At 48.7% G+C, this 24,286-nt stretch overlaps 1 protein-coding gene across 4 annotated transcripts; it reads left to right on the top strand.

Moving 5' to 3' along the window:
- Positions 1 to 1,501: 1,501 nt before the first annotated feature.
- Positions 1,502 to 23,864, top strand: RHOT1 (ras homolog family member T1). 4 transcript variants are annotated; one of them, XM_069953864.1, is made up of 21 exons: positions 1,534 to 1,659; positions 5,493 to 5,551; positions 8,294 to 8,375; positions 8,750 to 8,793; positions 8,954 to 9,007; positions 9,652 to 9,704; positions 9,818 to 9,926; positions 10,017 to 10,118; positions 10,254 to 10,352; positions 10,429 to 10,537; positions 10,702 to 10,822; positions 11,288 to 11,372; positions 11,591 to 11,736; positions 11,830 to 11,930; positions 12,345 to 12,475; positions 12,764 to 12,847; positions 12,927 to 13,046; positions 13,446 to 13,648; positions 16,428 to 16,550; positions 21,444 to 21,581; positions 22,786 to 23,864. In XM_069953864.1, the coding sequence occupies exons 1-21, from the start codon at positions 1,623 to 1,625 to the stop codon at positions 22,901 to 22,903; spliced, it is 2,118 nt and encodes a 705-aa protein (XP_069809965.1). In that variant the 5' UTR covers positions 1,534 to 1,622; the 3' UTR covers positions 22,904 to 23,864. The 4 variants fall into 4 exon arrangements, with proteins under 4 accessions (XP_069809963.1, XP_069809964.1, XP_069809965.1 ...); XM_069953862.1 differs by lacking the exon at positions 21,444 to 21,581 and having other exon boundaries at positions 1,502 to 1,659; XM_069953863.1 differs by lacking the exons at positions 16,428 to 16,550; positions 21,444 to 21,581 and having other exon boundaries at positions 1,503 to 1,659.
- Positions 23,865 to 24,286: the final 422 nt, after the last annotated feature.

Below are 24,286 nucleotides of genomic sequence, written 5' to 3'. Positions count from 1 at the left end.
AATCAGGACCAGAGGCGGAGCTGAAAGGAGATCCTCTCTGTGACGCGCGGCCTACTCCGCCCACCTTTGTCACTGCTCAGGACCCGGAAGCGCCGCTACGCTATCGTCGCTGCATACTCTCTCCTGGCGCGATTTGCGGAGCGGCTGGTAACAATGAAACGCCCGAGTAGGACGCCATCACATCCAGGAGCTGGCCAGACGATAGGGTAGTGAGGGCTTACAAGAAATCTTCTACCCTGTACTCTCTGTAGTTACCCTGAAGGTTCCGCGCCATATCTCACATGACTGGATGAATGTGAGGATGACTTAAGGTAAAACCTATCCAGAGCCCCATGCCCTTAGATCTTGGAAAAAACAAAAAACATGTCTGGTTACTGTCTCAGGGGTGCTTTTATGGAGTCCACTATCACACCTTGAGGGGGTTAATGAATTGATTAATTAATTAAAAATTTTTGTTTCTTCTGCCTATAAGTAGGAAACATGTGATTACCCCTATGGTGATTGTGCTGCCGTAGGACAATATGGAACTGGTAATTTACAGCGCGGGAGATTATTAAACTAAGTTTGTGGTTTATATGTACATGGGAACCAGGCTACAGGGGTATGTTTGGGAAGCGTGCTGGGTGATGTACCAGCACATTTCCTTAGCTTTATGGCCATTTTTAGTGTGATTGGTTCTCTTTAACAGCAAAAGTGGCTACAGAGGTAACGGGTTAGAGATTAGAGAATAGATCTCCTCATGCACAGGCAAGACCCTTTGGCGACCAGTATCCAGGCCTTTAAACATGATATCCTGCCTGGATTTAGGTTGGTCCCGCAATCTCCTTAGTGGGTATTACAGCTCATAAAAAAATGTTTAATTTCCTCTACTTTTCCTGTACATTCTTCTTTACCCGAAATAACTGAATCACCAGAACGGGGGGTTTAAAGTTTGTTTGACAATCCAGGAAATCATCAGATGGGAACTTAATGTTTAAAGGGGTATTCCATAGGATAGGGGACAAGTAAGAGATTGCGGGGGTCCAACCTCCATACCCCCAGCGATCTCCATATCGGCCTGCGGCTCCTTTATTTTCAATAGAGCTGCAGTTACGTCACATAACAATAAGGCTCTATTCATTCTCTATGGAGCTGCTGGTAAGACGAGCGCTGTAGTCGTCTCTTTCCGGTGGCTGCCATGCCCGCAACTCTATTGGAATACCCCTTTAAGGGCCCCACTCTTGTCCCACACTCTTATCCCCAGTACTGATTGTATAATTAAATGATTACACAACTACAGAGTACATAATCTACACAATATACTGATTATATAAACACCTGATTATAATACCACACAGCACAGGACTCCCTCACACCGTCTGTTTCCCGCCCTCTCCTGAGCATGCGCAGTAGTAACTCATCGCTAATGCCGCAAGTGACCCGGCCCATCTCCCGCGCATGCCCAGTGTTCATTTCTCGCTGACTGTCAGATTGGGCTCTCTGCCCCGCCTCTGGTGTGGCGTCATGCCGCTGAGCTCCGCCCCCTATGTCCCCGCCGGGCCGCCGTCCTCCAGTCTCCTCGGTGCGGGCTGCGCTGTGAGGTGACTCCGGGGCCCGGGCGGGAGGATAAGGCCGCGACCACCATGAAGAAGGACGTGAGGATCCTGCTGGTGGGAGAACGTAAGAAGCGGGCGGGTGGCCGGGGCTGGAGAATATCACGGTGTCTGCCCTGTCATGTGTCACATCTGTGTCCTGGAGATTATAACCGCATCATTATAACAGCCCCCATGTGTATAGAGGAGATGGCAGCATCTGCCCTATCATTACCCTGTACTGGATAACTTCTGCAACCCCGTATGGAGAACCTCATGTGTCATAGATCATAGAGGATGTGTGATCCCTCCAAGGAGAGTATAGATTATATGTGATCCCTCCAGATTATATGTGATCCCTCCAGATTATGTGTGATCCCTCCAAGGAGAGTATAGATTATATGTGATCCCTCCAAGGAGAGTATAGAATATATGTGATCCCTCTAGATTATGTGTGATCCCTGCATCGAGAGTATAGATTATATGTGATCCCTCCAGATTATGTGTGATCCCTGCATCGAGAGTATAGATTATATGTGATCCCTCCAAGGAGAGTATAGATTATATGTGATCCCTCCAGATTATGTGTGATCCCTCCAAGGAGAGTATAGATTATATGTGATCCCTCCAGATTATGTGTGATCCCTCCATGGAGAGTATAGATTATATGTGATCCCTCCAGATTATGTGTGATCCCTCCATGGAGAGTATAGATTATATGTGATCCCTCCAAGGAGAGTATAGATTATATGTGATCCCTCCAGATTATGTGTGATCCCTGCATCGAGAGTATAGATTATATGTGATCCCTCCAGATTATGTGTGATCCCTCCATGGAGATTATAGATTATATGTGATCCCTCCAGATTATGTGTGATCCCTCCAAGGAGAGTATAGATTATGTGTGATCCCTCCAAGGAGAGTATAGATTATGTGTGATCCCTCCATGGAGATTATAGAGCATGTGTGATCCCTCCAAAGAGAGTATAGATTATATGTGATCCCTCCAAGGAGAGTATAGATTATATGTGATCCCTCCAGATTATGTGTGATCCCTCCAGATTATGTGTGATCCCTCCATGGAGAGTATAGAGGATGTGTGATCCCTCCATGGAGAGTATAGATTATATGTGATCCCTCCAGATTATGTGTGATCCCTCCATGGAGATTATAGATCATATGTGATCCCTCCAGATTATGTGTGATCCCTCCAAGGAGAGTATAGATTATATGTGATCCCTCTAGATTATGTGTGATCCCTCCATGGAGAGTATAGATTATGTGTGATCCCTCCAGATTATGTGTGATCCCTCCATGGAGAGTATAGATTATGTGTGATCCCTCCATGGAGAGTATAGAGGATGTGTGATCCCTCCATGGAGATTATAGATCATATGTGATCCCTCCAGATTATGTGTGATCCCTCCAAGGAGAGTATAGATTATATGTGATCCCTCCAGATTATGTGTGATCCCTCCAAGGAGAGTATAGATTATATGTGATCCCTCCAGATTATGTGTGATCCCTCCATGGAGATTATAGAGCATGTGTGATCCCTCCATGGAGAGTATAGATTATATGTGATCCCTCCAGATTATGTGTGATCCCTCCATGGAGAGTATAGATTATATGTGATCCCTCCATGGAGATTATAGAGGATGTGTGATCCCTCCATGGAGAGTATAGATTATATGTGATCCCTCCAGATTATGTGTGATCCCTCCATGGAGAGTATGGATTATGTGTGATCCCTCCAGATTATGTGTGATCCCTCCATGGAGAGTATAGATTATGTGTGATCCCTCCATGGAGAGTATAGAGGATGTGTGATCCCTCCATGGAGATTATAGATCATATGTGATCCCTCCAGATTATGTGTGATCCCTCCAAGGAGAGTATAGATTATATGTGATCCCTCCAGATTATGTGTGATCCCTCCATGGAGATTATAGAGCATGTGTGATCCCTCCATGGAGAGTATAGATTATATGTGATCCCTCCAGATTATGTGTGATCCCTCCATGGAGATTATAGAGGATGTGTGATCACTCCATGGAGAGTATAGATTATATGTGATCCCTCCAGATTATGTGTCATCCCTCCATGGAGAGTATAGATTATATGTGATCCCTCCATGGAGAGTATAGAGTATATGTGATCCCTCCAGATTATGTGTGATCCCTCCATGGAGATTATAGAGGATGTGTGATCCCTCCATGGAGATTATAGATGATGTGTGATCCCTCCATGGAGATAATGGAGCCTGGAGAGATCACACATAATCTACCTGGAGGGATCACACATAATCTACCTGGAAGGATCACACATAATCTACCTGGAGGCTCCAGGTAGATTATAGATCATGTGTGATTGCTCCATATAATTTATAGATCGCTCCTTTGAGGTTGTAGAGCAAAGCTCACGCACAATTCTTCCCCATGTAGATTATAGATTGTGATCCTTCTTTAGATTAGAGATCAGACACGATCCCTCCATGTAAATTATAGATGTGGGTGTCAGATGCTTATTGATATCTATGGATTTGGATTATGCTGTCAGTGACCCCAAATTATGCTCTGATTATTACTGATCTCCTGGAGACTATACTAATCTCTTATAGATTTTACTGTGGTTATTCCTCCTCTCCTGTAGATTATACTGTGGTTATTACTCCTCTCCTGTAGATTATACTGTGGTTATTACTCCTCTCCTGTAGATTATACTGTGGTTATCACTCATCTTCTGTAGATTATACTGTGGTTATCACTCATCTCCTGTAGATTATACTGTGGTTATCTCTCATCTCCTGTAGATTATACTGTGGTTATCACTCATCTCCTGTAGATTATACTGTGGTTATCATTCATCTCCTGTAGATTATACTGTGGTTATTACTCCTCTCCTGTAGATTATACTGTGGTTATTACTCATCTCCTGTTGATTATACTGTGCCTATCTCTTATCTGCTGTAGATTATACTGTGGTTATCACTCATCTCCTGAATATTATACTGTGGTTATCTCTCATCTCCTGTAGATTATACTGTGGTTATCACTCATCTCCTGTAGATTATACTGTGGTTATTACTCATCTCCTGTAGATTATACTGTGGTTATCACTCGTCTCCTGTAGATTATACTGTGGTTATTACTCATCTCCTGTAGATTATACTGTGGTTATCATTCATCTCCTGTAGATTATACCGTGGCTATTACTCCTCTCCTGTAGATTATACTGTGGTTATTACTCCTCTCCTGTAGATTATACTGTGGTTATTATTCCTCTCTTGTAGATTATACTGTGGTTATTACTTCTCTCCTGTAGATTATACTGTGGTTATTACTCCTCTCTTGTAGATTATACTGTGGTTATTACTCCTCTCCTGTAGATTATACTGTGGTTATTACTCCTCTCCTGTAGATTATACTGTGGTTATTAATCCTCTCCTGTAGATTATACTGTGGTTATTACTCCTCTCCTGTAGATTATACTGTGGTTATTACTCCTCTCCTGTAGATTATACTGTGGTTATTACTCCTCTCCTGTAGATTATACTGTGGTTATTAATCCTCTCCTGTAGATTATACTGTGGTTATTACTCATCTCCTGTAGATTATACTTTGCCTATCTCTCATCTCCTGTAGATTATACTGTGGTTATCTCTCATCTCCTGTAGATTATACTGTGGTTATTACTCATCTCCTGTAGATTATACTGTGGTTATCACTCATCTCCTGTAGATTATACTGTGGTTATTACTCATCTCCTGTAGATTATACTGTGGTTATCACTCATCTCCTGTAGATTATACTGTGGTTATTACGCCTCTCCTGTAGATTATACTGTGGTTATTACTCCTCTCCTGTAGATTATACTGTGGTTAGCATTGATCTAACTTGTCTTGTGTTTCCTGCCTTGCAGCCCGGGTGGGGAAGACATCGCTCATCATGTCGCTGGTCAGTGAGGAGTTTCCAGAGGAGGTAAGGGGCTTCATCTGTTATATAGGGGGCAGCACACTGTGCAGTATACAGGGACGCTCTTAATCACATGGCAGAATTTCTGCAGCTAGAGGAGCCCAACCGTATCTCATCTTGTATCCAAGCTAAAGGTGCCCACCTGTGTCTTGTATCTATGCTAGATGTGCCCATCCATATCTCAGATCTAGGCTAGAGGGGCCCTTCCGTATCTTAGATCTAGGCTAGAGGGGCCCATCCGTATCTTAGATCTAGGCTAGAGGGGCCCATCTGTATCTCAGAACTAGGCTAGAGGGGCCCATCCGTATCTCAGATCTAGGCTAGAGGGGCCCATCTGTATCTCAGATCTAGGCTAGAGGGGCCCATCCGTATCTGAGATCTAGGCTAGAGGGGCCTATCCGTACCTCAGATCTAGGCTAGAGGGGCCCATCTGTATCTCATGTCTAGGCTAGAGCGGCCCATCCGTACCTCAGATCTAGGCTAGAGGGGCCCATCCGTATCTCAGATCTAGGCTAGAGGGGCCCATCCATATCTCAAATCTAGGCTAGAGGGGCCCATCCGTATCTGAGATCTAGGCTAGAGGGGCCCATCTGTATCTCAGATCTAGGCTAGAGGGGCCCATCTGTATCTCAGATCTAGGCTAGAGGGGCCCATCTGTATCTCATGTCTAGGCTAGAGGGGCCCATCCGTATCTGATATCTAGGCTAGAGGGGCCCATCCGTATCTGAGATCTAGGCTAGAGGGGCCCATCCGTATCTGAGATCTAGGCTAGAGGGGCCCATCCGTATCTGAGATCTAGGCTAGAGGGGCCCATCCGTATCTCAGATCTAGGCTAGAGGGGCCCATCTGTATCTCAGATCTAGGCTAGAGGGGCCCATCTGTATCTCAGATCTAGGCTAGAGGGGCCCATCCGTATCTCAGATCTAGGCTAGAGGGGCCCATCTGTATCTCATGTCTAGGCTAGAGGGGCCCATCCGTATCTGATATCTAGGCTAGAGGGGCCCATCCGTATCTGAGATCTAGGCTAGAGGGGCCCATCCGTACCTCAGATCTAGGCTAGAGGGGCCCATCCGTACCTCAGATCTAGGCTAGAGGGGCCCATCCGTATCTGAGATCTAGGCTAGAGGGGCCCATCCGTATCTGAGATCTAGGCTAGAGGGGCCCATCTGTATCTCAGATCTAGGCTAGAGGGGCCCATCTGTATCTGAGATCTAGGCTAGAGGGGCCTATCCGTACCTCAGATCTAGGCTAGAGGGGCCATCTGTATCTCATGTCTAGGCTAGAGGGGCCCATCCGTACCTCAGATCTAGGCTAGAGGGGCCCATCCGTTCCTCAGATCTAGGCTAGAGGGGCCCATCCGTATCTGATATCTAGGCTAGAGGGGCCCATCCGTATCTGAGATCTAGGCTAGAGGGGCCCATCCGTATCTGAGATCTAGGCTAGAGGGGCCCATCCGTACCTCAGATCTAGGCTAGAGGGGCCCATCTGTATCTCAGATCTAGGCTAGAGGGGCCCATCTGTATCTCAGATCTAGGCTAGAGGGGCCCATCTGTATCTCATGTCTAGGCTAGTGGGGCCTAATAGATGAGCGACCTTCAAGCACGCTCAGCATTTGAATACCGGTGCGTGAAGAAATATGATACATCCAACTTCTTCAGTCACTGGTAAATTAATGCAAAGTGTTTAGGTTTGGAAGAGCCGTGCATGTTTGAAGTTCGCTAATCTTACATCCAGACTAGAGACGTCCAACCATATCACATCTTGTATCTAGGCACAATAATTGTATAAGTACATATTGTGTTCTGTGCTGTTGATGTATTTTTAATATTTAAAGGGGTTGTCCGGCGATAAAAAATTATTCACAGAATAACACACATTACAAAGTTATACAACTTTGTAATGTATGTTATGTCTGTGAATGGCCCCCTTCCCCGTGTCCCACCACCCCCACCCGTGTACCCGGAAGTGTGGTGCGCTATACATTACCTGTCGCGTGCCGACCACGGTCTCCGATCGTCAGCAGTGACGTCTTCTTCGGGAGCTTGGCGGATCTTCCCGAGTGCCGGCCGCCCTCTGCAGCGTCATCCGAAGCTCAGCCGCGATTGGCTGAGCATAACTGTGCTCAGCCAATCGCGGCTGAGCAGCTGATGACGTGGCCGCGTCATCAGCCGCTCAGCCGCGATTTGCACCACACTTCCGGGTCTAGCGTGGGTGGGGGGAAACACGGGGAAGGGGGCCATTCACAGACATAACATACATTACAAAGTTGTATAACTTTGTAATGTGTGTTATTCTGTGAATAATTTTTTATCGCCGGACAACCCCTTTAACAACTTCACGAGCCTTCAATAAACATTTTAAATGGACAGACAATCCTTTTATACTTTGTTGGTGGGGCTGTATCTTGTAGGTGGAGGTGAAGTTATTCCTACAAGCTCTGCACCAATTACTGCTGGGATTGGGGGACAGTAACGTCACCTGACATGGGCCACTTCATCTAAATTAGCTTCCCCCTTGGTCCCCGCTCGTTGCCTTTGCTATTACATGGACAGACAGCGGGCGGGGAGGAGTGGAAGGGGCTGAAAAGACGATCTGAGCGGCCCCTGCTCCTATTACAGAGCGACTGTCAATTACATGATCGTGATTTTTCAACACATCGTGCATGTCGGCTGATCACGGTCTTTTAACATGCGCTATTACACCAAAGCGCCTTTGCAGAAATAATCAGTTTGATCTGCCATCTTCTAGGTCCCTGCCCGCGCTGAGGAGATTACAATCCCAGGAGACGTGACTCCAGAGCGGGTGCCCACCCACATCGTGGATTATTCTGGTAAGGCTCACTAGGTCAGCTGCAGAGGAGACTCCCGAAATTGGGTAGATCACTTCTGGAGGTCTTTGGGTGGAGTCCAGACATTGGGTAGATCACTGCTAGAAGTATTAGGGTGGAGTGGAGGTCTTGGGTGGGGCAGATATTGGGTAGAGCTCTGCTACAGGTCTTGGGTGGAGTCCAGACATTGGCTGGAGCACTGCTAGAAATCTTGGGGTGGAGTAGAGGTCTTGAGGGGAGACCAGACATTGGGTAGAGCACTGAGTCCTTGGATGGTGTTAATTATTGAGTACAGGGCTGTCAGGGTTGGGTGGAGTGCTGCAGGGGTCTTGCGTGGAACCTGGTTATACCAATTGTGCTCTGTGTACTCTTTGCAGAGTCGGAGCAGACGGATGAACAGCTTTATAATGAGATTTCACGGGTAAGACTACCAAAACCCTCATCTGAAATCCAACTCATAACCAGGGCCGCCCTCCTGTTGGTATATCCCAGTGGGGACAGTATATGGTCGTCTTATGGCATCTCCACACTTCCTGCCCAGTAACCCCCTTCTCTTTTATGTTTCGTTCTTGCTGATGCAGGCGAATGTTATCTGTATTGTGTACGCGGTCAACAACAAGAACTCCATAGATAAGGTGAGCGGGACGTCTTCTCCTCTTTCCTCCTCTCGTCTCCTCCACTTTCCTGCTATTCCTCTTTCCCTATCTTTCTCCTCCTCTTTTTGCCTTTCCTCCTCCCATCTCTTCCCTTTTCTCTTTCCCCTCTGTTTCCTCATCCTCCACTTTCCTCCATTGCCTCCTTCTTCTCTCTCTCTCGTGTTCTCTCCTGTCATCTCCTCCTCTTATCTTCTCCTTCTCCTCTGTGTTCTCCTGCTCACCTTTCCTCCTATTCCCAGTGCTCCTCTGTCTCCTATTCCTCTGTCATGTTCTTCCTGTGTCCTCATCCTCCCCTTTCCTCCTATCCCTCCTCTGTCTCCTGTTCCCTCCCTGTATCTCCTCTCCTGTCTTCTGTCTGCTCCTGTGTGCTCATTCTCCCCATTTCCTTCTATCCCTCCTCTACCCCCTTTTATCTCCCCTTCTTCTGTCTCCTCCTCCCCCTTCTTTTCTGTCTCCTCCCCCTTCTTTTCTGTCTCTTCTTTTCTTCTGTCGTCTTCTCTTCCCTTCTGTCTCCTCCTTCTTTTGTCTCCTCCCCCCTCTGTCTCCTCCTCCTTGCTCATTATGGGATGGTTCCCATAATTTTCTCTCTCTTCCAGTCTGTAATGTTTTGTTCTTGTCTGCAGGTCACCAACCATTGGATTCCTCTCATTAATGATCGGATGGATAAGGATAACAGGTAATGTGGGGGCCCCCAGGGTCAGTGCTGGGTGACCTCCTTTCTGGAGACTTCTCCATGTGGAAAGGGGGTCCCCTTCCCTACTGTATCACATTTTCTGCTTCCCCTGTTAGGATCCCTCTTATCCTGGTGGGGAATAAGTCAGACCTGTTGGATTATAGCAGCATGGACACCGTCCTCCCCATAATGAACCAGTACTCTGAGATTGAGACCTGTGTGGAGGTATGACGCTTCTAAGATGGTAAAGACCCCTTTTAAGAGTGACTGGGGGGGGGAGTATGCCCGGTCCTTACTCTGTCTCCTCTCTCCCAGTGTTCTGCCAAGAACCTAAAGAACATCTCTGAGCTGTTCTACTATGCACAGAAGGCGGTGCTGCACCCCACCGGACCCCTGTACTGCCCTGAGGACAAGGAGGTGATGATGGAGGGGGGTGGAGGGGGTCCCTTGTGTCTATAGGTGGGGAGGGAGGTGTAGAGGTCCCTTTTGTCTACAGATTGGGATGGGATGTTGATCAGGTGACAGCCGCTATCACGTGTCTCCTTCCCGCAGCTGAAGCCTGCCTGTGTCAAAGCACTCACTCGCATCTTTAAGATTTCTGATCTGGACAATGACGGGATTCTGAATGACGCAGAGCTGAACTTCTTCCAGGTAAGACATGAGACAGCAAGGAGTGCCACCTCCCTGAATGTACCCCCCTCTCTGCTGACCACACTGTGTCTTTCAGAGGACATGTTTTCACATCCCTTTGGCTCCACAAGCTCTGGAGGACGTAAAGAACGTGGTGCGGAAGAACGTCCACGATGGTGTTTCTGGGAACGGGCTGACTCTTAAAGGTGAGGAGATCCAGCTGTGCTGTTATACCTTCATAATGTTGAGGGTCAAGCTTCTCCGTACAGTGTGCCCTGGCATTAGTGTGGGGGTCCCCATACACATGAGGATGGTCCTGCTGCTGTCTATAGATAGTGATAAGCAATGGCCGACCTTTTATCTGCCGCAGGCTTCCTGTTCCTGCACACACTCTTTATCCAGAGGGGAAGACACGAGACAACCTGGACCGTGCTGCGCAGATTTGGATATGACGATGACCTGGAGCTAACGCCGGAATACCTCTTCCCTCAGTAACCTTTATTATGTCACTATTGTAGGATCAGTGTGGGGGGCCGGGGGGGACAAGCTCGGCTCTGGGCTAGCAGACTGTGGTGAAGGGCTTCTGTGCTGAGCAAGGGGGGACTCTGCTTGGGCAGGTTGCTGTGTTTAGGGTGGAGCTTTGTTATCTGGTGGTTATGCTGAGGTAAGGGATCTAGGACTGCTGTGGTGGTGGGGAACATTGGGGCAGTTCTCTGGTGGTGGAGGTTGTTGGGGTTGGGACTGTGGTATGGAGGATGGGGCTGTTGTGATGGGAGGACGTTGTGGGAAGTACCGTGCTAAGGGTATGGCAGTGATGGTTACGGCAGCTCCCTGGTGGAACATTTGGGCGGGGCTCTTGGGGTGATGAGACGTTTGCGTGGGGGTTTGGGAGGAGGAGTCTTGGGGTGTACTGGGCCCCTCCTCCTTCCTGATGGTTTGTGGCTCTTGTGTTACAGGCTGAAGGTCCCTGTAGACTGCACTACGGAGCTCAATCACCACGCTTACCTCTTCTTACAGAGCATGTTTGATAAGCATGACCAGGTGAGAGGCGCCCCCTGTAGGGCTCTAAGGGTCTGGCCAGGGAGGCAGCTTATAACCCATAGTTCCCTGTCACTCATCCTATCATGCCCTCAGAGATTGAGCAGGACCCATGATCCGTCATAAGACATTGGTTACTGGAGGGTGTCTGGCACGCACAGCATGGGCTCGAGGGATTAGGGATGTGTTTGTCATGTTATTAAGCGCACACTTCCTCTCAGGACAGGGACTGCGCGTTGTCTCCAGAGGAGCTGAAGGATCTGTTTAGAGTCTTCCCATACATGCCCTGGGGCCCGGACGTGAACAACACGGTCTGCACCAATGACAAGGGCTGGATCACCTACCAGGGTTTCCTCTCGCAGTGGACGTGAGTGCCAGTGCGCCCCCCCCCCCCCCCCCGGATGAGTGCCGCCCTCCACAGTCACTCCTTTTCCCTGACCTATGCTTGTGTCTCCTTTAGGTTGACCACCTACTTGGATGTTCAGCGCTGTCTGGAGTATCTGGGGTATCTGGGTTACTCCATCTTGACAGAGCAGGAGTCTCAGGCCACTGCAGTCACAGGTAGGACACAGGAAGCCATAGAGAAAAAAAAGCAGATGCACAAAACTAGTAGCACATCAAAAAAAATCTTTATTAAATAACAATTATCAATACACAAAATCCAAGACAAAAATACAGGAGCAATAAAAATAGGGAGACAACCAATAATACTACTCCACTCAAAAAACACTAAAATGTCAACCTTTGTCCTGCTGGCGTCCCAACCTGACCCAGGACTGCAACACACAACCCACATAATATGTATAGGAAACACCCAAACAATATTAATAAAAAAATAATAAATAAATGGGGAGAAAAAATAGAAAAATACATGAAATGCATGAAATACACACATCGGGATGCCATGTTATCAGGGACTGCATATACTGAACTATATCCCTCCCCATCTCTTTGTTTTATTATTTATTGTTTTAGTGACAAGAGACAAGAAGATCGATCTGCACAAGAGACAGACGCAGCGCAACGTCTTCAGGTGCAACGTCATCGGTTCTAAGGGTTGTGGGAAAAGCGGCATCCTCCAGGCCCATCTAGGGAGGAATCTGATGGTGAGTCTTGTGCATAGATCCCTAAAGTCACAGGGAGGAGTCTGCATTGGATATGTAGCCTTAGCCAAGTCAGGGACTGGGGGGGTGCGACACATGTCATTATACACATGGTACCATTATGGGGGACATATCATGTGATACCTGGGTCTCAGGACCTCTCAAAGCATTGGTTGGATCTGTATGAGGAGGTGAAGGTGTGTGGCTGTCAGGAGGGGCAGACAACATGCACTATATGGTGGCAGTGTAATGGAACCCATGTAACATGATGTTGTTCTCCTCCTAAAACAGCGACAGAAGAGGATCCGTGAGGAGCACAAATCATACTATGCAATAAATACAGTGTATGTGTACGGGCAGGAGAAGTATCTGCTGGTAGGTTGTTGTAGAAGCGATGACATCACCGTGTCCCACTCCTTCTGTGTCATTCACACTGTGACCCTATGTCTTCCAGCTCCACCATGTCACCGAGTGTGAGGCTTTGTCTCCAGCTGACACAGTGTGTGATGTCGTCTGCCTGGTCTATGACATCACGAACCCCAAGTCCTTCGAGTACTGCGCAAGAATATTTAAGGTTTGGTGAGGGGCTCATGGAGGAGGGGAGCCTGGGAAACGCCCTGTCCGCCTCTGGTGTGATGAGGGGCTCATAGGGGAGGGGAGCCTGGAGATCTTCCTGTCTGGCACTGGTGGGATGAGGGGGCTTCCTGGAGGGGGACCCAGGGGATTGTCCTGTCCGATCCTGGTGTGATAAGGGGCCTTATGGGGGAGGGGAGCCTGGAGCACTTTGTCAGACTGGAAAGAATACACCATTTCCTGCAGGATATACAGCAGCTGATAAGTGCTGGAAGACTTGAGATTTTTAAATAGAAGTAAATTACAAATCTGTATAATTTTCTGAACCCAGTTGATTTGAAAGAAAAATATTTTTCCGGGGCACCCCTTTAAAGCAGTCCTGTCCCCTCCTCCTCCTCAGCAACACTTTATGGACAGCCGGACCCCTTGCCTGATAGTTGCAGCTAAATCTGACCTCCATGAGGTGAAGCAGGAGAGCAGTGTCTCGCCAGCCGACTTCTGCAAGAAGCACAAGATGCCTCCACCCCAAGCCTTCACGTGTAACACGGCCGACAACCCCAGCCGGGAGATCTTCATCAAGATGACCACCATGTCGATGTATCCGTGAGTACCGGTGTGACCTCACTATGCCCCTGCCCCTCCTCACATCTTGGTCAGAGGTTGGGGGCGCTAGAGAGCAGGTGTATACTGCAAGGAAAAGCATGAGGAGCTCCCTAGCATTACATACTGTATCCAGCCCAAGGGAGCCCCCTCATTAATAGGCAGAACAGGGTGCAGAGTGGTCAGAATGTCTGATGTATTGTACGTGGGGCGCGCTGTACCGTATCGTACACGGGGGCGCGCTGTACCGTATCGTACACGGGGGGCGCGCTGTACCGTATCGTGCACGGGGGCGCGCTGTACCGTATCGTACACGGGGGCGCGCTGTACCGTATCGTACACGGGGGCGCGCTGTACCGTATCGTACACGGGGGCGCGCTGTACCGTATCGTACACGGGGGCGCGCTGTACCGTATCGTACACGGGGGCGCGCTGTACCGTATCGTACACGGGGGCGCGCTGTACCGTATCGTACACGGGGGCGCGCTGTACCGTATCGTACACGGGGGCGCGCTGTACCGTATCGTACACGGGGGCGCGCTGTACCGTATCGTACATGCTGTAAGGTATACAGGGGGCACGCTGTAATGTATCACACACAGAGCACACTGTAAGGTATCGTACATGCTGTAAGGTATCACACACGGGGCACGCTGTAAGGTATCACACACGGGGCACGCTGTAAGGTATCACACACGGGGCACGCTGTAAGGTATCACACACGGGGCACGCTGTAAGGTATCACACACGGGGCACGCTGTAAGGTATCACACACGGGGCACGCTGTAAGGTATCACACACGGGGCACGCTGTAAGGTATCACACACGGGGCACGCTGTAGGGTATCATACACTGGGCACGCTGTAAGGCAGGGGTACTCAACAATTTTTAGTGAAGGTCCACTTACCGGGGTCTATGTCAGGTAAAGGTCCGAGCTGAACCTCAGTAGTAAACATGTTTTGTTAACTTTTCACCAAGGTTGTTGAACTATTTACATACAGAATTGATGCCCCTGTCCACTCTCTCCCAGTAGTATATAGCCCCCCCTGTGTGCTCTCCCCCAGTAGTATAAAGCTCCCTATAGTATATAGCCCCCCTGTTCTCTCTCCTCCTGTAGTATATAGCCCCCCTGTAGTATATAGCCCCCTTTGCTCTCTCCCCCAGTAGTATATAGCCCCCTTGTGCGCTCTCCCCCAGCAGTATATAGCCCCCCTGTGCGCTCTCCCCCTGTAGTATATAGCCCCCCTGTGCTCTCTCCCCCTGTAGTATATAGCCCCCCTGTGCGCTCTTCCCCAGCAGTATACAGCCCCCCTGTGCGCTCTTCCCCAGTAGTATACAGCCCACTGTGCGCTCCCTCAGTAGTATATAGCCCCCCTGTGCGCTCTCCCCCTCCCATATAACATTAAAAAAAAAACACTTATACTCACCTGGGTCCGGCGTTTCCTCTTCTCTACCCTCTTGTGGCCGTACTGCAGCGGCCGCTCTCCCCTTGTCCTGGCGCCTGCGTAGTGACATCACTCGAGTGCCAACACCAGGGGCACCAGGGGCCTCTTGTGATCGCTGCGGCGGCCAGTGAGGGGTGACTGACAGAGAGGGAGCCGATGGCTCTCTGTCAGTGCTGCCGCCGCACAGTAGGAGCGCTCATAATTACTGTGCAGAGTGCAGCTAGCAGCAGGGGGCAGGACAGCTGGCCTCGGACTCGGACCACGGTCCGCTGGTTGAGGACCCCTTCTGTAAGGTGTCATACACGGGGCGCGCTGTCAGGTATCATACATGGGGAACGCTGTAAGGTATCATACACGGGGCACGCTGTCAGGTATTATACATGGGGAACGCTGTAAGGTATCATACACGGGGCACGCTGTCAGGTATCATACACAGGGCACACTGTACCGTATCATACACAGAACAGTATAATTTACTAACCGTAGAACAGGTCATGGTAAATCTAAAGCCAGTGTGTAGCGTGTATCTGGTCTTTGGATGAAGGAGTTATCGGTGTGATTAGTGTGGATGATGCAGCTCCCCCCCCCCCCCCCCTTCCTGTCTATTGGATTCCTGCCTTACTCTTCTCCCAACTAAAACTTCCATAATCCGTAGGTCAGAAATGTGTATTGCCCGTGGTCAAGCTCTCTGATCACGATATTACTGGAGAGGGTGCACATCCGATTGGGGATCTTACAGTCTCTGTTTAAAGGGAACCTGTCACCCCCCCCGTGCCGGGGTGACAGGCTCCCGACCCTCCGCTACAGCCCCCTATACTCACCTGATCCTGCCGGGTACCGCTTCTGGATCTGGTCGGGTCACAGAGATATCAGCCGCTGCAGCCCGGCGTGCACGCTGAGAGATGAGTCCAACGCTCATAGAGAATGACGGAGAGTCCGGCGCTCCGTCATTCTCTATGAGCGTTGGACTCATCTCTCACGCGCACCGGGCTGCAGCGGCTGAGATCTCCGTGACCCGACCGGATCCAGAAGTGGGACCCGGCGGGATTAGGTGAGTATAGGGGGCTGTATCGGGGGGTCGGGAGCCTGTCATCCCAACACGGGGGGTGACAGGTTCCCTTTAAGGGGGTGGGGGGGGTATTAATACATTAAGAGAGAAAGGTAGAGGTTGAGCAGATGATGACTCTCTCTATTGCTCTGCAGACATGGGTGAGATGGGGGTGATGTATGATGATGATGACTCTTTGTATGTGTCCTCAGTCACATGGAGTGTAGAGGTGGGGGGTGGTGTATGATGATGACAGTGATGATGACTCTGTCTCTGTATGTCTCCGCAGTCACGCCCGGCTCCGCTGTCTCTGTTGCTGTAACAGATGTACATTCTGCCTGTGTCAGAACCTGCTGCACTCTGACCTGCTCCAGGCTGTAAAGAACAAACTCTTCACGTCCATTGTGAACAGGTCCTTCATCTTCTTCTCCCCGAGTGCCATGACCTACTGACCCCTCTGCTGCCCGTGCACACAGCCCCCCCCCCCCCCCCCCCCCGCTGTACCACATATACACACTGCTATACTGTGCACTATACACATGTACACATCTGTACATCTCTATACGGTGCACTGTAAAAATCTATACACTGCTATACTGTGCACTATACACTTGTACACATCTGTACATCTCTATGCGGTGCACTGTAAAAATCTATACACTGCTATACTGTGCACTATATACATCTATACAAAACTATACTGTGCACTATATGCATCTATACTGTGCACTATAATCACTGCTGTACTGTAGATATATATATATATATATATATATATATATAGATGCACTATACACATCTGTACACTGTAAAAATGTATACACTGCTATACTGTGTACTATATACATCTATTCATAACTATACTGTGCACTATATACGCCTCTATACTGTGCACTATATACGCCTCTGTACTGTGCACTATATACGCCTCTGTACTGTGCACTATATACGCCTCTGTACTGTGCACTATATACGCCTCTGTACTGTGCACTATATACGCCTCTGTACTGTGCACTATATACGCCTCTGTACTGTGCACTATATACGCCTCTGTACTGTGCACTATATACGCCTCTGTACTGTGCACTATATACGCCTCTGTACTGTGCACTATATACGCCTCTATACTGTGCACTATATACGCCTCTAAACTGTGCACTATATACGCCTCTATACTGTGCACTATATACGCCTCTATACTGTGCACTATATACGCCTCTATACTGTGCACTATATACGCCTCTATACTGTGCACTATATACGCCTCTATACTGTGCACTATATACGCCTCTATACTGTGCACTATATACGCCTCTATACTGTGCACTATATACGCCTCTATACTGTGCACTATATACGCCTCTATACTGTGCACTATATACGCCTCTATACTGTGCACTATATACGCCTCTATACTGTGCACTATATACGCCTCTATACTGTGCACTATATACGCCTCTATACTGTGCACTATATACGCCTCTATACTGTGCACTATATACGCCTCTATACTGTGCACTATATACGCCTCTATACTGTGCACTATATACGCCCCTATATTGTGCACGATATACGCCCCTATACTGTGCACGATATACGCCTCTATACTGTGCACTGTCCACATCCATACATCAGTCCTTTGCACTATATATTCCTCTATACTGTGTACTATACATATATCCTTTTACCCCTATAGTGTGACATTATATATATATATACCTCTATACTGTGTACTATACATATATCCTTTTACCCCTATAGTGTGACATTATATATATATATACCTCTATACTGTGCACTCTCTACATCTATACGCCACTGTAGTGTGTACCATATACATCTATACACCACTATACTGTATACTATGTACATCTCTAAACTGTGCGCTATGTACATTTCTATACCGTGTACTATACGCTGCCCACACTGTTTACTATACATCTTCATTGGGCACTTTGTACATCCATACGCTGCTATAGCCCACATGACATGTATACCCATTATGTTGTATATACTGTACACGTGTGCACTGGCGGCAGGGCTAGAGAAGGTTTCCCTCGGCTTGTAACCTACTAACCTATAGTGGTGTGCAGTCACCTCCTCATACAGTGCCATTCTTCTAATCCGGCATCTGATAGTCTGGACATAATGTCACAGAGTGGTCGTCTTGTGTAAAGTTTTTCACCATGCAGTAATGCAGTTGTCCTGTATGCTGCATACTGTGATGGCGGATTAGAGGAGGGGTCCTGGATGGGTGTAGATATTAATGTGCTACCTCATACATGTCATAGAGCGGGTGTCTGCATGGCTGCGGCAGTGGATGTGGTGCTGTATGGCAGCGCTCTAGATCAGCTTTCTTGTGGCGACATTATGAGCCACTCTGCTTTATCCGCTGCTGTTGGCTCTTACATTGGGGGCTTTGTGGACAGGCTTGTTATGGCAACAAATGGCTCCCACCTGTGGCAAAAAGCTGCTACTGCATGTGTGTGATTACAGTAACCTATTGTATGCATCATCTGTAAGAGCACATGATGATAGTCTGCTGAGGGGAGGAAGAGTACAGGATGATAGTCTGCTGAGGGGAGGAAGAGTACAGGATGATAGTCTGCTGAGGGGAGGAAGAGTACAGGATGATAGTCTGCTGAGGGGAGGAAGAGTACAGGATGATAGTCTGCTGAGGGGAGGAAGAGTACAGGATGATAGTCTGCTGAGGGGAGGAAGAGTACAGGATGATAGTCTGCTGAGGGGAGGAAGAGTACAGGATGATAGTCTGCTGAGGGGGAGGAAGAGTACAGGATGATAGTCTGCTGAGGGGAGGAAGAGTACAGGATGATAGTCTGCTGAGGGGAGGAAGAGTACAGGATGATAGTCTGCTGAGGGGAGGAAGAGTACAGGATGATAGTCTGCTGAGGGGAGGAAGAGTACAGGATAATAGTCTGCTGAGGGGAGGAAGAGTACAGGATAATAGTCTGCTGAGGGGAGGAAGAGTACAGGATGATAGTCTGCTGAGGGGAGGAAGAGTACAGGATGATAGTCTGCTGAGGGGAGGAAGAGTACAGGATCATAGTCTGCTGAGGGGAGGAAGAGCACAGGACGATACACAGCTGAGGGGAGGAAAAGTATAGGATGATAGTGTGCTGAGGGGAGGAAGAGCAGAGGACGATAGTCTGCTGAGGGGAGGAAAAGTACAGGATGATCTGCTGAGGGAATGTCAGAGCACAGGATGATGATCTGCTAAGGGAAGGGCAGAGCACAGGATTGATAGTCTGCTAAGGGGAGGAAGAGCACAGGATGATGATTTTATGAGGGGAGGGCAGAGCACAGGATTGATAGTCTGCTGAAGGGAGGGAGAGCACAAGATGATAGCCTGCTGAGGGGAGAGTGGAGCCTGGATGATAGTCTGCTGAGGGGAGAGTGGAGCCTGGATGATTTTCTGCTTAGGAGTGGCAGATGCATTACTTACAAAATAATGCTGAATGCATCAGCTCCATCTGATTTGTGAGTGCGGCTCTGAAGTACAGGATAAGTAATGCAACGTATGTATACAGTGACCTCACTAGCAGAATGGTGAGTGCAGCTCTGGAGTATAATACAGGATGTAACTCAGGATCAGTACAGGATAAGTAATATATGTACACATTGACTCCACCAGCATAATGAATGCAGCTCTGGGGTATATAATACAGGATGTAAGTGGGGTTCAGTGGGGGACCTGCTTCTGTTTGTCTCGTGTGTGCTCAGCACTCTCCTCTCTCTCCTCTAGGTGCTCTCTTCACTTTCTGGGAACCGCTCTCACTCTCGCTCTTTTGCACCTTGTCTCCCCTATTTCTATGATCATCCTGTAATGTAAGCAGTGGCAGGCAGGGGGCGCCAGTGCGATATTCATGTCTGTATTGTCCTTTGATTGGTTGGAGATTTAAGTCATGTGACCTGGACATTCTAGGTCATTCCAGCTGATTTAATGAATCCCTGGTAACCTGATTGGGGGATCTCCACATCCTGTGTAATATTTAGTGACCTGGGACCCATATGTTGGGACTCTCCTCTGTAGCCGTGTGTACGCAGTGAGTGGCCCTGTAGTCAGTGCTGGAGCCCACTGGGGGCTGTCGTGCACCGCTCTGAGGTGTGGACGTTCTTCTGTAGACCTGACCCCAGCTGTAACTATTGTGTGTAGAGTCTGGGGGAGGCGTTAGGGCCCTTAGACCCTCCTCCAGGGGCCACAGGTCTAAATGCCATTAACTGCTCCTCTCCATGTACAGTGAGGAGCTGAGTACATCCCTTATTTATTAATCCCCAGTCACATAATGTATCAGCCACCTCCAGAGCTGCACTCTCTATTCTGCTATTACATCATGTGTTATCTTCCAGAGCTGCACTCTCTATTCTGCTATTACATCATGTGTTATCTTCCAGAGCTGCACTCTCTATTCTGCTATTACATCATGTGTTATCTTCCAGAGCTGCAGTCTCTATTCTGCTGTTACATCTTGTCTTATCCTCCACAGCTGTTCTTGCTATTCTACTTTTTCGGCCGATTATTGCTCCGAGTAATAGAGACAACGATCTGCCAATGAAACGACTATTGGGCGATCGCTTCTTTAGGCCCTGATCTAAAATCATGTGTTCTTGTATGCAGCTGTAGCGTGCAGTGCCGGGATACATACAAGAACACAGGAAAAGACAGGGAACATAGAGAGGTAAAGTGGGCAAGGGCTGCACGGACATCCCTAACGATGTCCATGCTTCCCTTGCTAAACAATTACCGGGCTGTGCAATAGGCCTAGTAAACGAGCACCGATCTAGCAGACCATCGCTCGTTTACCATTTCGATTGGGCCGTGTAATAGGACCCTTACTCTTCAGTCACCTTCAGAGCTGCACTCACTATTCTGCTGTTACACCATATTGTATCCTCCAGAGCTGCACACACTGTTCTGCTGTTATGTTCTTCAGTGAACGTATGTACCCAGTTCCTCGGCCTTAAATGGAGATTTTAGCAGTGAATTTTCCTATCTATGAATCTCTAACCCCTATGCAATGCATGCTGACTTTTTCCTTCTGACCGTTGACTTTTATTGACTTTTTATTAAAATGAGAGTCCTCAGTAATATTGGCAGGTTCCCCTCCTTGCACTTGTCACTACTGGTTACATAATCCCCCCCCCCCCCCACTGGTTATATAGGCCCCTCCCCCTTGCACTGGTTATATAGGCTCCTCCCCCAGCTTGGGTCCCTGGTTCCCTATGGATGTGGCCCCTCCCCCTTTGCAGGATGATGTTGTGACCGCCCCCTGTGTGTGTGTATAAGGTTGAGGTCCTGGGTGGATATCCTGGGGGAGTCACTGATGGCAGACGCCGAGAGCAGCCTGGGACACCAAGTGCACCCCGTCTCCCACATGGAACATTCCATCTTCATGGAATCATCCGTTGAACCCAGGTATCAGGTGTGTGCCCTCTGGGGTGTGTGGCCTGGGCATGCATTAACCCTGTAATCCCCCAGGTCTGTATGTGCAGAGATTTATCTAATCACCCACGTTACTGTCGTTATGTGTACGCAGCACTGCTGCACCATATAGCTGAGCACAAACTCCTCCTTTGCTGTGCTCACGCCGTCAGGTGACCACCCCCTGCTCGGTTCCTGAACTCCAGCCCCCTATAAATTGCATGATGACTGTTTCCTCCTGATTGCTGATAATTGTATTGCTAAAAATTAGTCCCCCGTGCTAAAACCAGTGAGGAGCAGTGCTTCAAGTGCTGACACCAGTGATGCGTAGAGCACCCCCACTGGTAATACATAGAGCCATCATCCTAATGAGGCCAATGACACACAGAGACCTCTCGATGATGTCAGTAACACACAGGGTGCCCCCCGATTGATGTCAGTAAGACGGTGCCCCCCCCCCCATTATGTTACTAACACACAGGGCGTCCCACTGATGATGTCATCAGTAACACAGGGTGCCCCCCCCCATTATGTTACTAACACATAGGACGCTCCACTGATGATGTCACACACAGGCTGACCTCTCCCCCCATGTCAGTAACACACAGGGCGCCCCTGTGATGATGTATGTAACATACAGCGCCCCCCTGATGTCGGTAACACACAGGGCGCCCCTGTGATGATGTATGTAACACACAGCGCCCCCCTGATGTCGGTAACACACAGGGCGCCCCCCTAATGATGTCAGTAACACACAGGGCGCCCCCTAATGATGTCAGTAACACACAGGGCGCCCCCCCCTAATGATGTCAGTAACGGACAGGGCGCCCCCCCAATGATGTCAGTAACACACAGGGCGCCCCCCCCCCTAATGATGTCAGTAACACACAGGGCGCCCCCCCAATGATGTCAGTAACACACAGGGCGCCCCCCCAATGATGTCAGTAAGACACAGGGCGCCCCCCTAATGATGTCAGTAACACACAGGGCGGCCCCCCCTAATGATGTCAGTAACACACAGGGCGGCCCCCCTAATGATGTCCGTAACACACAGGGCGCCCCCCATGTGTATTGATTTGCACAGTTGTATGGTTGCATGAAGTGTTCTTCTGTTTTTTTGCTATGTAGATTTTGGGTTACAGTAGTGGGTGATGATAGGAGTTTAGTTCCTGGGCTCCTCACTGATGTACCGTTTTCTGTCTTGCAGGCACATGTCACAGGCGGAGCTGAAGGGCTCCACATTCTGGCTTCGGGCCAGTTTTGGTGCCACCATCTTTGCAGTTTTAGGATTTGCCATGTATAAAGCGCTGCTGAAACAACGGTGATCCTCAAGATGCCATTGCCCCGCCCTTGAACATTAAGCCCCACCCACACCCGCCTATACTTATTTATTCATTGTCTGGTCACCGCGTGTGGATTTTATAACCCGTTCCCAGTATTCAGTACCAGAAACTCAGCGGGACTGGCACCATGACCTGAGGACCGCAGGGGCAGATGTTACCGTCCAGCATCACCTTCTCCTGATCTGTGGACGCCGCATATAACCGGAACGTTTCAGAAAGGACGCAAAGTGCCAAAACCGAGAAACTTCCGTCAAAGGCAACTGCTCTGTGGTCTAATAACAACATGGCGCCATCTCGGCTGTGGATCAGACATGGTGGACAGCGAGTGTTCTGTGCTTTACGTGTATATAATGTACATAATGTCCAGCTGCCTTCCTATAAAGCCCCCCCCGCCTAATCTCCTGACCCCGCCCCTGAGGAGCATAGTTTTGTTTATCTGAATGTCCAGAGAAGAGATTTGCGTTATTTTTTTAAGGCAGCATGTGCTCTGTGAGAGAGAAGCAAATGACCCGACCCCGGCCGAGGAGGCCATATTGTGGGTTTCCATTACCCCCCCCCCCCCCCAATATTTTACTTTGTCAGTTCAGACGTGTCACCTTTCAGTTCTAGAATAAACGTCTCCATATTAAGACGTCCTCACTGTTTCCAGTTTGACCATTTCACACGTGTCGTGTTTAGTTATCACATGGAACTAGGAGTGAAGGCTCTGCCCATCACCAACCCTCTGAGGCTCCACCCATCACCGATCCTCTCAAGCCCCACCCATCACTATCCTTCCCAGGTCACACCCACTACTCCTATTTTCCAGGTCACACCTACCACTCCTCCTGTCCTTCACCGGCAGGGCCTCACAGTGGTCACCATTGGTAAAGCTTCTTATTTTACATCATTGACCATTTTGTGGATTCATTAAACTGGGCCTTGTGTCCCGCACCTGCCTGTCGACCACTCTCCTGTCTGTTTCTTATATATATCCCACCCTCCCCCCTTTCATATCACTTCACTGATTCACTTACCAGGGAGAGCCATGTGAAAGATTATTACCTACAAAAATTCTGACTCCAACTTAAAAGAAAAATATTTCAAAATTTCATTATTGAACTTTCATGTGGATTTTTATAAATGCTACTCAATAATATATTTTATGTTCTATCAATCTAAGGCCCTTATTTATAAAGCTCAGTATTTAGCAGCTTGTTTCTGAGCTGGAGGAGTCCATTATGTGGGGGAAGCCTGTAAACAGCGGAGATCTGTGCTGTTCTCTTCCTGGATACTGGATGATTGTATATGAGCAGCAGTGTAATATGAATATATCCTATGTCATATAGAGGAGGAGACATAGGTAGTTTAACAGTAATAGGTGAA

This window comes from Dendropsophus ebraccatus, chromosome 14, assembly GCF_027789765.1.
Source record: "Dendropsophus ebraccatus isolate aDenEbr1 chromosome 14, aDenEbr1.pat, whole genome shotgun sequence".
Lineage (NCBI taxonomy): Eukaryota > Metazoa > Chordata > Amphibia > Anura > Hylidae > Dendropsophus > Dendropsophus ebraccatus.
The sequence above is the reverse complement of the archived record's forward strand: the minus strand, read 5'-3'. Positions and strand labels throughout refer to the sequence as shown.